Here is a 17973-nt window from a genome sequence, read left to right as displayed (position 1 = left end):
TGGGTGAGTGATGGATCATCTTTCATGGGAGAAATTTTGAATTGAAACTATTTATGTCCTAAATGTTTATGTTTTTCTCCAGAATTCAAGTCGGGATCTGTTACAGACTTGTTTTCAGTGAAAATGCTGAGGAAGTTCCAGTGTTTCCTTCTGCTGGGAACAGTATTCATCATATTCTTCGCAATAGTTCACTGGAATGACGTGAGAGATGGGACTTTTTATCTGCACTTGGCATCATCATCATCATCATCATTACCTGAAGTCCCCACAAGCATGACATCCTCTGAACGTAGAACAAGTGAAGATTCAATTATCTCGAAACAGTCAAGCAGGTCAGTCAAACCAAATCTGACGATCATCACACCTCACCTAAAACCTGATCAGGGTCCAAGCAACCTAATGCACACTTCTCCCACACAACTCGAACTGCGTCAAGCACATCGTAGACGTTTGATAAGAGAACATTGCTCAGCCAATAGCAGCTTGAACTTCCCAGGGAAATTTGAGACATTTGACCAGATTCCAGGAAAAGCCCTGAACCATCTCATTGTGGATGATCATCATGGTGTTATTTACTGTTTTGTACCGAAGGTAGCATGTACCAACTGGAAACGAGTCATGATTGTGCTCAGCCAGACCCTGAAGGCACCTAATGGAGCTCCATATCGGGATCCTCTTGACATACCATCGCGGTTATCCCACAATGCCACTCTGCATCTGACGTTTAACAAGTTTCAGGAACTCTTTGGTCGTGTCTCGCGTCCATTGATGCATCACAAACTAAAAAATTACACCAAGTTCCTTTTTGTACGGGATCCTTTTGTACGCCTTATTTCTGCTTTCCGGAACAAATTTGCTTTGCCAGATGAGTATTTCTATAGGCAGTATGCCTCCACAATGCTTCAGCGTTATGCTAATATTTCATCCCCCCCTGACTCTGCTCAAGAGGCCTTCGCTGCAGGTATCAGACTGTCCTTTGCTCACTTTATTCAGTACCTGTTAGATCCACAGACTGAGAAAGTAAAACCATTCAATGAACACTGGCAGCAGATGAACAGACTCTGCCATCCATGCCAAATCGACTATGATTTTGTTGGGAAGCTCGAAACTCTTGATGAGGATACAGAACATTTGTTGAGGATTCTTGGTCTGGATAATCAGATTCACTTTCCCCCTGGGCACCCCAACAGGACAACTGTAAACTGGGAGCGAGACTGGTTTGCAAACATCTCAGTAGCTGACCGGAGAAAACTTTACAATCTTTATGAAGCAGACTTTAGATTATTTGGATATGACAAACCTGAGACTCTTCTGCATGAGTGACATGAGAGTAAAAGGGATTATCGAATATAATTGTAAATAAATAAAAAATAAAATTGTACAGATACTTTGATACTTAAACATAATTCTAATCAGTTTGACTAAAACCTTGATATTTGTTGTTAAATTGTTGATGTTTTGTATTGCTTTGCTCAATGATTAGGATTTCATGTTGCCCTCATAGAAAATTTCAGTAATATTTCATTATTCGTACAAACACTGTTGGACAGTACAGGGGCATGTAATGTAGTAAAATTCTAAATATAATGATTTTTTAAATGTTTGAAATGACCAAACTTGTGCATTGCTTTGTTTTGGCCACAAGAGTACAGTGTTTCTCAATTGATTTGTTGCAGCGAGTGCAATATATTACAGCTATGTGAGCAGCGCTCTGATGAAGCTCTGAAATTTGAAAGAAAGTATTAATCTTTAATGCTTTAAAAAAGCTAAATATAGAATTTATGAAAAGAGGCCTATTTTGACTGCTCTCCTAGTTCAGGGGAATATGTAGGTCGGGGGTCCTATTTGAAATCAACTAAAAAGAGCAGTCGAATACATCACCTACAAAAAAAAAATATATATATATATATATATATATATATCAATACAAAACCAGCATGCATAACTTTACCAGATTCCTAAGGCTATGTTCTCATTTTTTTATGTTAAAATACATAATATGTAGATAATAAATTCCAAAATAGTTTTGGATGGGACTATCTGCTGAAAATCGGTGTGAGAGTCATTGCTAAATGTTACTATAATAAGAAATAATAAATGTTACTTTAATAAATATCACTACTTTTATTGGTTGCTATAATCTGTTCTTTAGTTAATTAATCAATGATAAGTAATGGTACTGGGTGTTTTGTTCAGTCATATTTATTACAGGAGATGAAAAAGTCACAGTAAATTCCATCAAGCAAAAAAAAACCTGTTTTGTCTTGTCCTTTTTCTCCATCTCTCTTTAGTTCTCTGTCAAACCGACTATAACTGGATGGTTTACTCTGAAAGGTCAAGGGCGAATTCACCGCCAAGTAAAATCTTCTGAACTACCGTCCTCTTCAGTTTGCTTGCGCTTCTGCTGTATGACAGCTTGAAAGGTTGTGTGGCAGATCCTTTTAATGTTGTCCCCTCTATGAGATGCTTTTGAATAAAGGTCAATACTAATGGCCTACTGTAGTCGCTCACAAGAACAGGATACAAGTACATTTTTTGCTTCCTGTGACCCCTGTCCATGTTGACTCATGCCCATTATTTCTTACTTTAGTTCAGCACATTCTTTGGTCCCCCTCAAGAGGGATCCTACTTGTTGCTAAAAATGTAGATCGGTAAATGAAATGAAAACAGAATAGGCCAAAAAAAGGACTTAATAAGAGAAAGCGTGGTTGCACTTTCCATTAACGGTGAACAAAATAGGACCTGAAAATACGCATTTATGTTCTTTTCCAAGGAACTGCTTGACCTTCATCCATCTCAAGAGGTCAAACTATCTAAATAAACTGATATCACACATAGAATTTGTTTTTATATACAGATATTATAGGCCACTATACCCTAACATCACTAAAAGGAGAACTCCGGTCAATTTAAACATTGAGAAAATTTTTTTTGTACATTTGGAGTGCTGACAGGATAGCCAAAAACGACAAAAAAAAAAAAAATCAAAAATCGGTGTTGTCTAGACCATGTGTTATCGTTTTTTTTTTTTTTTTTTTTTTTTTTATTCGCACCCTGTTGACTTCAATGGGGCAAGTTCTAAACCGGCTTTTAGCCGCTTAACATCCTTGATTTGTCATTACAAATGAGTGCACAGCCATGAGTCGTGTTATTAAGAGTGACCACGGTCAATCTGAGTGCAGTAGATGTGAAAGATATGAATAAAAAATATGTTAATTCAGCCATACCTGTATTTCCTTCCTGTTTTCGGTCGACAGTCGATTGTCGGGTTCGCGTGCGCGATCATTGGTGTTCAACATCTGATTCGGATGAATCCACTATCATCGGCTGACAGCAGACAGTCTGAAGGTGCGTTCCATTCGACCGTAAGTGGACTTCACAAGGTGTTTCGCCATCTTATGTGAGATTCCAATCCGAAGGGAACGAACATGTTCAGTTCGAAGGGCACTGCAAACAGCGTATAGGGAATAAGGGAACATCAGAGAATCACTTCACAGTAAGTGGAGAGTGAAAATTAAATCAACCAACTGTCATTGATTGTGCACCGCGTCACTGGTCGGAACTAACCTGTTGAAAGAGCTTTTAAATTTAAAATTCTAACGGCTCTAAATTTACGTACACATTCAGTATTAAAGGGTTAGTTCACCCAAAAATGAAAATTAAGTCATTAATTACTCACCCCCCCATGCTGTACCAACCCCGTAAGACCTTCGTTCATCATCGGAACACAAATGAAGATATTTTTGATTAAATTTGAGAGCTGGATAACTCCTCCATAGGCTTCCTAAGGGGACTGGAAGCCTCACCTCACCTTGGGGTTCTAAGCATGCTTCAAAACCGCCGCAATCTTGGAACAGGGGTCTTGTCATAGGAAGTAGCTAGGTAACGCTGCTATCTCTGCCTTTACTTCGAATTCATTGGTGGTGGCGGACTTTTGTGCAGCGAATCAGCGATAATGTTCACGGATAAAATCTGAACTAGGAAGAATTAAAAAAAAAAAAAATTCTTTCTGGAATCAATGATAAATGTCTGACCGTTGGAACAAACCAAAAAAACAAGAAAAATCGCATTCATGATGATTTATGGTGATTTTATTTCTGTTAGACCTGATCTATTGTTCTATTGACGCATTCGTTCCAATGAACTGCCGTAGCCAAGGTGAGGTCTAGTGTATGTCAATGATGAAAACTAAACCGTCTATGAACTAAACAGCTTTTTTTGTAAAAAGTCTTTCAATAGCCTATTTATTTTTATTATTTATTTATTTTTGACATGTAGGCTATATGTTACATGTACTCTTTAAATGTTTTGTTATTAGGGCTATTAAAATAAAAAAAAGGTATGTGTAACATCATTTTTATTTCACATCTACTGCAGTCAGATTGACCGTGGTCACTCTTAATAACACCACTCACATGGCTGTGGTTGTACCCCATTGAAAAATCCTGATATATTAACCACAAAAACCGTAATTTCTTTTCGACTGAAGAAAGACATGAACATCTTGGATGAAGTGAGGGTGAGTAAATTATCAGGAAATTTTAATTCTGAAGTGAACTAATCCTTTAAATAATTTTTTACCGCAATCAAGCCACTGTAATTTCAACATGGCGTGAACGCGCTTTCCCATGCTCCTGCTCCGTCATGAGAACTAGCGCCTTGCTTTAGTTTACGTGTAGTGCGATGAAACATTGTTTAAAACATAATCAAACACATAAAACAAATGCCATAAGTCATTTGCAAATATAAAGCACAAATAGGCTAAATATTTAATGTGTTGGTGGAAAAAACAGGGCTGTTCTTGGAACCAAAGAAAAAAGCCTAAAGGTTTTAACATTTACATATACAGATAGCTCAATTTAAATTAGATTTACATTTCATGTCTTGCCAAGTACTTTCCTACACAGAGAGCAATAACAGGAACATGAAGGCTATGTGGCACAGTGACAATTGTTTCAAATGATACTGTGTAGCTATAACGATAACTTATAAAAACATTAAATGCTACTATATTAGAAGAGGAGAATTAAAGAAAAGGATGTTTTGTAATATAAAACATTGAAACATATTGATGTTACTTTGTGTCTGTGAAAAAATGAGGGTCTTGTTAGTCCAACCTAAAGAGATTTGCTCTTCCTTAAACCATTTAAAGAAACAAGCCACTCGGACATGATTTCAGGGCAACTAAATGTGCACTGACAGAATCAATACTTTGCTCTTTAACCTCTTCAACATAGTGACGTATTTCTTGTGCTTTCCTGCTTATGTGTCAGCAACAGTTATAAAACAAGTGTGTGTATGTGTGCTTTGTGTAACCACTGGCCTCAGGCCCTTTCCTTTTCTCTATAAAGCATTTTAAATTGAAAAACAGGAAGCAGAAATCCCATGGCTAGAAGTAGTGGTGTCCCAAGTAATTTACATAAGCGGCATACATGTATGTCCTTCCACATAGGCTTTATGTTAGGGGGGTAAAATCACACACACACACACACACACACACACACGCAAAATATAATTATTTTGTATATGTAAATACACACACATGCATGTATATATTTAAGAAAATGTGTTATTCATATATAAAATATTTATATTTATATAATATAGATTATGAATTTATATATATATATATATATATATATATATATATATACAGAATTTAAGCGCAAATAATTCTTAAATATATTATATATATTATATATATATTATATATAATATATTATATTAAATTATATATAATAATATATTAATAATATATATTAGTATAAAAATAATTATACACAGTGCACCCACATATATTATGTAAACACAAACTTTTATTTTGGATGCGATTAATCGTTTGACAGCCCTAGTTAGAACATGTTAGCATCATGCTAATTCATGTTAGCAGTAACACCTCATTACTATAGTCACTCTAATATTGTCTAAATACTGTATGCTAAAGGACATTATTATTCTATTGTGAACTCATGATAATGCAATAACATTTTCAGTGTTAGGATTTTTCTATAAAGATATAATACAATATAAATACTGACATTTTGATTTGATTTCATAAGATTTAGAGACCTGCATGCCATGGAATGCTTCACTTGAGCGATTATTAAGAAGATAAGGGCAGAGCACACCGTCCCAGACAAAGCCTGGGGGCTCTGGATGATCATTGGGGGGTTCTCACTGCTTCCTGTCCTTAAATGTTATCACTGGTGAGTCAGGTGACTGTGGTGACCCAATGTGTCTCAGGCTTATTCTGGGTAAATGTGTGTATGCATCTTGAAATGTGTGGGAAGTGATGTCTTGAGGCCGTTTTCACGTTTCTTTAGGCTATGAGTAAATGCTCACCCGCTTTAACACCACGTGGACAGAGCTGTTGGCGCCTTCCTAAACAAACAACCAGTGAGGCAGGAAAATGTGGAATCAAGGAAAGGTAGACCTGTGAGTATGTGTGGTAAATCTTTGTGTTTTAACAGACAGGAAGGAAACAGATTGCTGAGAGGAAAGAAAAGAGGGGATATCATGGTGTTTATCAAATTATTCTCAAAACACACCGGAATATTTTTAATGATCAAAGAAAGAACTCTTTTCATGGCATGCCAAGGAAACCACTCCCAGTTACATGTTGAGAATGTATAAAAAGCTGGGGTCGGCAAGATTTATTCAGGATTCAGAAAGTTTAAAAGATAAGCATTTACTTGAAATAGAAATTTGTATTTTCTGTCACTTTTGATAATGTGTCCATGCTGAATAAAATGATTAATTTCAGTCCCCAAACTTTTGAACAGTAGTGTGTATATAAAACAAATGGCTCACTCACTGTTGCTTCCAAATATGCCTTTGAATGTTTAGTAAAACGTGTATATCCGTCTCCAGGTGAAATCTTCCTGCTCTTTTCTCTCTGGATTTCCTTCCACAAACAAGAAGCGGGAGCTGGACAATGAAAACAGGAACCGATGCTTACTAACTAAAAGTCCATGACAGTGAAACTAAGAAGAACAAACATAACTAAATATCCCTGACACAAATATTCCTTCGAATTCAACTGTTCCTGTCAATGTGAAATGTATGAAGACTGCGTGAGTCTTCAGGTGAAATATTCCTGCTCTGGATTTCCTTCCACACATCATCTGTCACAGGTAATCTACATACATTTCCTATAATGAGTGAGTGAAAAAAACGAATCTGTCTATCAATGCCTTCATTTTCTGTTCCCAAAAGGGGAAGCACAGCTCACATTTAATCATTTCGTATCGTTGCAGTTGTGTTTATCAGTCATATTTGTCATGAAGTGAATTGCAATATTCAAATTACCCAAAAGTGGACACCACTCACGCATATCCATGATAATCTTTGAAGAGGAAGTCTGGGGTCTCCAAGCAATCAATGAATGAATGGTTGAGCAGGTGGGAAGGTGTCTCATTTGAAAGTGTAAAGAGGCAGATCCATCCGATGTGACAGTGGCTGCATCTGAAATCACACACTCTCTGGAGTGAGTACTTATAATGAATGAGTAATTACTTCACAATTGCTAAAAGGGTATGTTCTATATAGCATGAATGTGTTGTCATTATCATGTGACCTACCAGCGTTGGTTGCGTCACTTCACTGACATTCATAAATCTTCTGTGGCTTCATGGGATAGTAACGTCCATCATATGCACACTTCAGAATCTCTCCGGAGAAGTAGGACATCATGTACTTCTGCCTACTCTTTTATGAGTACTGTGAATTTAGAAAAATACTGAACATACTTTCGTTACATACTACATATAGGTACTATTTAGTAGGGAAGTATGCAATTTCGAATGCAGTCAGTGCTGAAGGTTGCACCTGTTTAGATATAGATTTAGATATAGGTCACACCTGTTTAGATGTATATACGTCACCTTCATGCAGTTTAATAGTTCTAATGACTGTTGAAATACACCACCTAGTCATTAATGATAGCATTTTTTATAGAACATCTGAAATAAACAGAAACATGTCAGATTTATTATATTAACAAGCATGTCACATTAACATGTCAGAACATTTGACATTAACAACCGGCATATTTATAATATGGAAGCTTGTTTCAACTTTTTATCTCACAATTCGGACATTTTTTCTCACAATTGCGAGTTAACATCTCACAATTCTGACTTTATTTCTCAGAATTGCGACTTAACATCTCACAATTCTGACTTTATTTCTCAGAATTGCGAGATATAAAGTCTGAATTGCGTGATATAAAGTCGCAATTGCATGTTATAAAGTTGAATTGCAAGATATAGTCAGAATTGCGAGATATGAAGTCAGAATCGCGTGATAAAGTCAGAATTACGTGATATAAAGTCAGAATTGCGTGTTATAAAGTCAGAATTGCAAGATAAAATCGCAATTGCGCGTTTTAAAATCAGAATTGCGAGATATGAAGTCAGAATTGCGTGATATAAAGTCAGAATTGTGAGATATAAAGTCCCAATTGTATGTTATAAAGTCAGAATTGTGAGATATAAAGTCACAATTGCATGTTATAAAGTCAGAAATGCATGATATAGTCAAAACTGTGAGATATAAACTATTCTGAGGGGAAAAAAGGTTAGTCTTTTTTCCCCTTAGAATTGGCCTGATAACTTGCAATTGCAAGTTTAAATCTCACAATTCTGAGAAAAGATGTCAGAATTTCGAGATATAAAGTCAGAATTGTGTGATATAAAGTCAGAATTTCGAGATATAAAGTCAGAATTGTGTGATATAAAGTCAGAATTGCGAGAAATAAAGTCTGAATTGCGTGATATAAAGTTGCAATTACAAGATTGCAATTTCTGTTGTTTTGAAATATACTATATGGATAAACATTGACTTTACTTTGACAATATAAACAATGAATAAGATTTACATGGGTTGTTTTTGGAACAATAATATAAATTTGGAGCAATTTTGTGTTGCAGTTTACAGAGAATAACTTTCTGCCGTTGTGACGCACAACAACAGTGTTCAACAATAGCCAATCTTACACCCTTAAACTCGTGAGACTTCACTGCAGGAGCTGTGATCACGATGGCAGACACATCCAGATAAAGTTTACACCCTGAGGAGGCAGAGCTGGTTGATGTCACCTCATCAAAAGGGCCAAGCTGACAGAGATGGCAGGAACGCCTCCTGTGACTGGCTCAGTGCTTCCTCTTCACAGGTTTGAAATGGCAAGACTTTCTTTAAAAGGCACTAAAGCGAGTGGAATACAGGTTCAGCTTTCCTTCCCCCGTCAACAGACCTGATGGAGTGTGTTTGAACTGTGGTGCCATATTCACTACACTGACATAAAGACATTTTGTCAGTTGAAATTCAAAGAAAAAAGGATTTCACCTAAAGGATTATTAGGAACACCTGTTCAATTTCTCATTAATGCAATTATCTAATCAACCAATCACATGGCAGTTGCTTCAATGCATTTAGGGGTGTGGTCCTGGTCAAGACAATCTCCTGAAATACTTTGACTGAAATAACCAATCGTTACAACCGAGGTATGCAGCAAAGCATTTGTGAAGCCACAACACGCACAACCTTGAGGCGGATGGGCTACAACAGCAGAAGACCCCACCGGGTACCACTCATCTCCACTACAAATAGGAAAAAGAGGCTACAATTTGCAAGAGCTCACCAAAATTGGACAGTTAAGGACTGGAAAAATGTTGCCTGGGCTGATGAGTCTCGATTTCTGTTGAGACATTCAGATGGTAGAGTCAGAATTTGGCGTAAACATGGATCCATTATGCCTTGTTACCACTGTGCAGGCTGGTGGTGGTGGTGTAATGGTGTGGGGGATGTTTTCTTGGTACACTTTATGCCCCTTAGAGCCAATTGGGCATCGTTTAAATGCCACGGCCTACCAGAGCATTGTTTCTGACCATGTCCATCCCTTTATGGCCACCATGTACCCATCCTCTGATGGCTACATCTTTCAGGATAATGCACCATATCACAAAGCTCGAATCATTTTAAATCATGTTATAATGACATGACATCAATATGGTCCAACATTTCTAAAGAATGCTTTCAGCACCTTGTTGAATCAATGCCACATAGAATTAAGGCAGTTCTGAAGGCGAAAGGGGGTCAAACATAGCCTATAGCCTCTTTAATTCATAGTCTTTAATTGTAATTTATCGATGACTTAATGACCAATCAGCTTAGTGAAATTAAAGATACATCTTGGTTTACCTAGCATGAATGGTGATTGGAAAATAGGTTGAGCACTAAAAAACCATCAATAAAATATTGTTTAAAATATTAGTTACTGCCTTCAGTTATTCTTTTGGAATAAATGTAAAAATGATTAAAATTTAAACTTGAGATTTATACTTGGTTCTTCTTTTCTTGCCTGTAAAAGAAATCTGTTTAAGCTGAACCAAGTACTCTTACGGATCAGTAATTATCTCAAAATAGGTGAAAGTTTTTTTGTGTGTTCTTTTACCAAAACAAAATGCTGCTGGATGCCAATTTGATCATTATTCATCAGATTTTTAAAAAGTGAGAAATGCTGAGATCACACAGCAAGCCCTGAGGAATTTAGAAAACTTTAATTAACAGTTCAGTAATTTTGCTCAAACTTGCAAGCTTTTAATGATCCCTCTGCGCTTTGTTTTTGTGATTATATTGTCATGTCTTTAAATTATCTTCATTTGTGGGCTTTTCTAAACACACACTTGGGGTCGGTAAGATTTTTAAATGTTTTTTGAAAAAAAAAAACTTACTAAGGCTACATGTATTCCATCAAAAAATAGAATAAAATTGTGAAATATTACTGCAATTAAAATATTTGTTTCGATTTTAATATATTTTAAAATGTAATTTATTTCTGTGATGGCAAAGCAGAATTTTCAGCATCATCACTCCAGTCTTCATTGTCACACAATCCTTCATTCTTTGATGAAGAGTAAATTCAATTATTTGATTATTTTGTAAATCTTCCGTAATTATCTTAATTACATTTCTAACTTCACAAGACGGGACAGTTTAATCAGTCCACTTTGAAAGCTCTTTAAAGAGAGATAGAGTCGCCAGTCACAGATCAATATAGAGAACAGTACATACCCATAATCATCATCATCGATTTGCTGGATTATTCAGATGTAATCAGACTGCATCTTGTGTGCATCATTTTCAGATACAGCGCTGATGTATTAGTGAGATTGGCAGCCATACGATTAGTTGTGACAGACTTCACAGCTGTGACGTTAATGGGGGATATGGACTCATAGATGATCACACGTTCTCTTCTCTTACTCTCTTTCATGGTCTAGACAGACTGAAAGAATACAAGAAGCATATTCTCGAGACAATCTGTTAAAGTAACGTGTGACGTCGATATTATTGAATGGAATATGAACTATCAAACTTTCTGCTCTCTTTGGGTATATAGTTGAAATTTAAATTGATTTGAGTAATATAATTGATGTATATCTGATGCCAGCCTGTGTTAGAAAGTGTGGAGGCAACTTTCAACTTTCATTCTCACTCAAGACCAGTGTTGGGAGTAACGCATTACAAAAGTAATACATTACAGTAACATATTACTTTTTGCTGTAACGCAGTAGTGTAAGGCATTACTAATCAATTTTCAGTAATATTTTACTCGTTACATGTTCAGTGAGGCTTGTATTACATTTGTATTACAGTGAGGCTTGACTTTTAGTTTTAATTGTGAAAAAAAAAAAAGTTACCTGTTCGTGGTCAGTCAATAGCCACGCGTGGTGTCCAAGTTTGTAAATAAAGGCTGATATATCTGTATAGCGAAATGCACATTTCATTTCATAAGCAGAGAACAGTCTGTTTTCTTTCATTTTGAATTGTTCTGTTTACAAGTAGACATTTCAGTATAGATATATTTTTCAGGTCTGTGGAGTAGGCTATACTTATACGCTGAGTTTCGGTATAGCCTATTGGCTATTTATGAGACGCCCACCAGCACACCCCGCGCCTTATCTAATAGGCTATTGTCTGCTTTTACTTCTTAAAGGCAACAGACTATGTGAAAGTTTTAAAGCAGTCTTTTAGTGCCAGTTCAGAGCGGTCGCGTCTGTAAATTTGTTTTTTCCTCATAAATGCGAACACGAAAACTAAAATAAAATGAATATTTTAAGTTCTATGGAGACTGGACAGCCAACCCTTCCTCATCCGATTTGCGCAGTGTAATTAACAGAATTACAAAAACTATATTTTGCCTCCTATTTTTTGTCACGCATGAATGTAGTTACAGCCACAAAGTTAAGTTCTACTTCTGTAGTTATTTTGGTAAAAGTAACTCAAAAGTAATACATGAGTAATGTAACGCATTACAATTCTGAGGCAGTAATATTGTAAGGTAATGAATTACTTTTAAATAACAGTAACAAGTAATACCTAATGTATTACAGTTTGGAAGTAACTTGCACAACACTGCTCAAGACTCATGACACCTTAACCTATAAACTGCATTGCAGCTTCTTCTCTTGATGTGAATACTATAAGCCTTTACAATCTCAGTTGATGTTGTAGTCGTGTATCATCTATAACATGTCTCTGTATAGACCATTTGAGCTTATAAAACTTAAAATTTGTTGTCATTTTTTTTAATGAGCAATCGTTTCGCTTGATAAGATCCTTAGTCATCGTTAAAGCCCTTTGAACAGTTTGCAGTTTGCACTGAAACTGTCTTTTGGACCTTGAACCGTTTGGTTCCCATTGAAGTCCATTATATGGAGAAAAATCCTGGAATGTTTTCATCAAAAACCTTAATTTCTTTTCGACTGAAGAAAGAATGAAATGGATATCTTGGATGACATGGGGGTGAGTAAATTATCAGCAAAAGTTTTTTTTTTTAAAGTGAACTACTCCTTTAAATGTTTAAACATTGTCTAAGTATAGGAGCTAAATAATTATATATGTACATTTCAAATAAGCCACATTTCAAATATTATTTTCACGTTTTAGTTAACTTAGTTTAATTGTATTACAATTTACTAAATGAACACAGTACAAGTTTGCTAGTTGTCTTTAATCAGTTACATTTTTATATGATCTATTTGCAGTCACACATTTTAAATGATGCATTGTCAAGCTGCTCAGTTGATATATAATTGATTTGATTGTTCTAAACAGCTATATTTATATTAAAATTGAATCTGCCATAATTCTGTTGAGCATACAACTTGTGACGTCTAAACAAAGATTTGATTGCAGAGGTAAAAATTACAATCTGATGGTAATATATTTTAAAAGATTGCACCCATTTTACTCAACACTTTTAGGGAAAAAAAGGGTTCATTGGGGTTCTTTATATGAAGCATAGGGTTCTTTACTCAACTCCAAAGAACCTTTTATGCTAAAAAGGTTTCTATAATGACAAGAAAGAACCATTTGGCACAAAGGTTCTTTATAGACTATTATTCATTCATATATTACATTATTCTGCAACATTTTAGTTGTAATTAAATTATTGTTTATTAAACTGTTGTAGTAACTTAATATCACATTTTAATCATGCTGATTTTTAGATGAGAAAAACTGAAATGGTCTCGTCCTTTGATATTGATTAACTAATGATATATATATATATATATATACTTTATCTATACTTCTTCTAACCCCCATATCTTGAATTTTGTGATCACTTGCATTCATAAATACATTTTAGGGTCTTGATGTTTGTCAATAATGTGAAAAATTTAATCCGGAAGAATAAAAAAAAAGTTAATGAATGAACCAAAAAGGTTCCATAGAACCTTTCTACCAGTTTTTTTGGTCCCTAAAGGGTTCTTATTATTGAACCCTTAAAAAAGGGTTCTGTATAGAACCTTTTAGGGGTTCCAAATACCTAGCGCTGATAGAACCTTTTCGTCTAAGAGTGTACGTTGAGCCAGTGTATTATCAGTAGCCTGTGTAACTACACCAACACTGCTCCTCAAACCTCAGTTACACAACACTGACTGTTTGATGGTGAGACTGGAAGGCAGAATTAGGACCACAGCAGGTACACCACACACATAAACGCAACACACACGTCGGTACGTTACATCGCATTTGTCAGACTTACAGTATGTGCATGCACAGATACTTTCATATACATTTCAAAAAATGCACCTATATAATAATGTATACTGACAAATAATGTTCTTAGACAAGAACAAAATCATGTCCCCTATAAAGTTCAGATCAGAACCCCACTGAAAGTACAAACTGCGAGTCAAGACCAGTCACCCAACATCAGTGCTTGAACTCACTGATGCTTGTGTGTACAAATGGGAGCAAATCTCTTTTGGCAAAACATTCAACATATAGTGTCAAACCTTCTCAGAAGCTGAAGATAACCAGAGAGCCCTGGTTTCAACATTAAGGATAAAAGGAAAATGCGACTGAAATTTGGTTGAAATGTGACGGGTTAACAGGTATGATATCAACATTCAACACCATAAATTAAACAAAGCAGTCATAATTCATACACAATCGCTTGGCAAAAATGTGGGCTATTGCAAACTGCTCTGTAAGTTTGAGTATGTAGAACCTAACAGCACCTCGTTGTTACTTTGAAACATGCAGTGCTCACATTTATTTCATTAAATCATAGTCAGTTTATTTCGAAGTTTATCACGTTAGGCGATTTTAAGACCTCTTGAAATTAAAATTAAGACTTTAAAGGAGCAATTGAAGACAGAGATGTATAAAACCTTTAGATAACACTCGCAGAGTGGCTCTCTCGCAAAGTGTGTCGTTGCTGTAAAAAACTGTCACTGCTGTAAACTCCCATATATAAAAATTTTAATTTGAAAAATATTACTTTCGTGCATCTAGCAGCCTAGGCCCCTGTGCTTGAGTTAATGCGCTCCTGATTAACATCCATGATTTTTTTAATTTAAATGTTCTCAAGCTCATCTGGGTGTCGTGTTTGGGAGTACACATACTTTTGGCCATGTAGTGCATGTAGTTATGAATACACACACAACTACTAAATTTACCCACATATCCCTCGGGCAAAATGTCACTATCAATCTACACAGATTGTGCTGATGAAGATGAACTTATTAATAATGTATGAGAAAGCCAGGACTGCAGAATTCACAGACAGCCCTCATTAGTTTTAAGATGCAATATGTATGCGCATGCTTTATCAAAGAATTTGCTTGATGAAAAAGAAAACACTCCAAAGTTTACAAAATCACTTCAGGCGTTTGTCTGAATACTGTTGTATTTACAAATTCAGTACAGTATTTTTAGTGTCTGTTCACATTTGTAGTTCGGTTCTCTTGGTTCTTTTGGTCAGGACCAAAAAAGAAAAATAGATCTTTAGTCCTGGTTCATTTAGTGTTAACACTGAAACATACAAAATGACAAACAACTTTTATGAAGTATTGTTTACAAGAGAAATGGTCAATCATCCAATACAAGGCTGTGTACTGGGCCTAATGCGCCTGTTGTGTGTGTGCGTATACAGTATGATGGTATTTTGACCAGCTAAGCACAAAGAACTTACAAAATGTGTAAAGGGGTCAAAACAGCGGCAGAAATTCCTGTTACACACACAAATGGAGATATGCTGCAAGGAGAACCTATCTGACAACCAATTTGTTAGATAGGTTATCTAACAAATTGTGAGTAGGCTATGAGGTGATTAATTCGTACGATTTGTCTAAACCCCAGTAATGGGTAGGTTTAGGGGCGGGGTCAGGGGTAGGGCATTCGTACTAATTCATACGTAAAATATGTACAATTTAGCAAAAATTATACAAATTCGTGCGAGTGAGGTCATATGAATTCGTACAAATTAGCCAACTCGTTAAACACGTCTGAATTGCCGTGAGATTGGGTTGGGGAAAACAGGGTTAGCTTCAGCATTCTGTCCTTTTTAGGGCCACATCTTGTGACATCATATCCTGTTTCGGGTTCGTTTATGTGTCTTTGGCCTGCAGTGTTGTGCCTGAACGCGTTCATTGAATGATAGTTCATGAACTCGTTCATATTTTGGGCGAATGTGAACTGAACGTAACTGTTTTACTGCCCGATGAACGTTATTGTGAACGCGTTCATTCTGGTGTCCGTGAACGCATGCTTTCTCAGTTTAACTTCGTTCAATACGGTGCCAGATTTCTATTTAGAGCGAAAACCCGGATAAACACACATAAACAGGCCTTAATATGTAGCGAAAAAACACCCAATCAGGCAACACAAGCCACCAGTGTCGCACCATGGCCGCCGCATGTGTCAACAAAACAAAAAGCAGCATACGTCGACAAAGCAGCGAGGAGACGTCGGCATTGTAGGATCAGTTTTAAGACCAGGTTGGTGAGGATGGGAAAAATCTTACATTTCTATGCACACTTACCCCGCCCAACATGACATAATGATTTTGGCATAAACATACACGCCACTTTCAAGTCAAGTGGTGTGTTATCTATACGAATTTTTTGTATCCGCGTGTATGTCTACGCCATTAATGTACGAGTGATTCCGCGTGTATGTACACGCCGTTAAATGTCTGAGCGAAACGAAGCAAAATGTAAATCTACATCTGGGGAGCGATATTTTTTTCCTCGGATGGTAGGGGAAGACTCATAAACTGTATTAACCCCAGTGATGGGTAGGTTTAGGGACGGGGTTGGGGTAGGTCATATATTTATATATACAGTAATAACGTTAAGTCAACGGCGATCATAAACACGCTGAAAAGCGATTAAGTGTGTTGATAGCGCGCCAAAAATGGAAATACGAATTGGCGTCATACATACGCAATTTCATGAGATCAGTCTGGCCCGCCGATAAAATAATTGCGTTCTGTGGTTTTATATGGGTTGTGGTAATAATTAAAAAAAAAAAAAAGCTCATAGCAAAATATGGAAAAAAAGAACTATGAACTAGTTCATTTTTTGGAACCGTGAAGTTAGTTCAAAATTGTGAAGTGGGAACTATGAATGGAACTAGTTAATTTTAAAAATTTGTGAACTTTGAACTAGTTCATGTAGAAAGTGAACTTTCCCAACACTGTTGGCCTGTGTTGCGTTCATATTTCAGTCAAACCACACCAGAGTTCGCTTGGAAGCGGAAAGAGTCAAACCTGCCCAGTGTGAACGCCCTTAAGGCCATTGCACACTGAGTCCGAAATTTTCGTATGCGTTTTTTTGTATTCGTGATTCGGTGTCTCAGAATTTTCAAAACACCATTCAAATACCATTCAAACTGCTTGCTACGGATGCGAAAAATGCAGGAAATCGAACCCGTTTCGATTTTTTTTTTTGACGGACGAAAGTTTCGGAGGCAGTGTGCAAGTGTCATTGACATAACGTGAGTATTTATTTTTTAACGTGCGAAAATTTCAGGCGTGAATTTCAGACTCAGTGTGCAATGGCCTTTAGTCTGGTGCTCTTAGTACCGGTAAAATTGTTTACTTAAATTGTTACCTTAGTACTGAGTTAAAACATTTCAAGTACTGAAAACATTATTGTATGCCACTTTGGCAACAGAGACGCAGTTATTTATAGGTTTGTATAATTACATAATGTAAGCGTGATGAAAACAGATGCAGAAAATTCCCTAATGCAGTTTCATGGCTGAATGTATTCAGGGCCAAAGGAAGATTATTTTCAAAATGACCAAGTCGGTGGGTTGTCTAAACTGCTTAGATGTGTATGGAGCGCAACAGAATGGAACAGAATGTACATCTCAAGAAGCCGGCACAGCGTCTTATAAACGCAATGCTTTTGATGTAGCACTTTCCCTTAACTAGATAAGGCATGTACATGTGTAGAGAAACAGCAGCACAACAGTTTGGTCTCTATGCAATCATGTTGTCAGGTACCCACATTCAATTGGTCAGAATCGATTGTGCACTGACTCCACTACAGGTCACTTGAAAGCTTCTGGCTGATTAGAGAGCATGAAAGAGAGATGGAGGGTACAAAGAGCAAGAGCAGTTGGTACAAAATGAAATGTAGTTGTTAATTATAAATTATATTTATAAATCTG

At 36.3% G+C, this 17973-nt stretch overlaps 2 protein-coding genes across 2 annotated transcripts in view; one reads left to right on the top strand and one right to left on the bottom strand.

The window, feature by feature from the left end:
• Positions 1–8100, bottom strand: part of brat1 (BRCA1 associated ATM activator 1) — a 38148-nt gene extending 30048 nt beyond the window's left edge. The window contains exons 1-4 of the mRNA XM_039670129.2: positions 7581–8100; positions 7330–7464; positions 6815–6927; positions 3228–3447 (exon numbers count right to left, since the gene is read on the bottom strand). The gene's annotated coding sequence lies outside the window, so the exon portion shown is untranslated. The remainder of the gene's footprint in view (positions 1–3227; positions 3448–6814; positions 6928–7329; positions 7465–7580) is intronic.
• On the top strand, positions 96–1353 carry LOC120478303 (carbohydrate sulfotransferase 12). Its single transcript, XM_039670133.2, has one exon. It carries the CDS (start codon positions 124–126, stop codon positions 1321–1323), a length of 1200 nt encoding a protein of 399 aa, XP_039526067.2. The 5' UTR covers positions 96–123; the 3' UTR covers positions 1324–1353.
• Positions 8101–17973: the final 9873 nt, after the last annotated feature.

This window comes from Pimephales promelas, chromosome 6 (genome assembly GCF_988280905.1).
Source record: "Pimephales promelas chromosome 6, fPimPro1.hap1.1, whole genome shotgun sequence".
NCBI lineage: Eukaryota > Metazoa > Chordata > Actinopteri > Cypriniformes > Leuciscidae > Pimephales > Pimephales promelas.
This window is presented reverse-complemented; position numbering and strand designations above follow the sequence as displayed.

What these genes read in the sequence shown, in the direction of transcription:
- LOC120478303 (XM_039670133.2), top strand. Translation starts at nt 124, where the DNA reads ATGCTGAGGAAGTTCCAGTGTTTCCTTCTGCTGGGAACAGTATTCATC.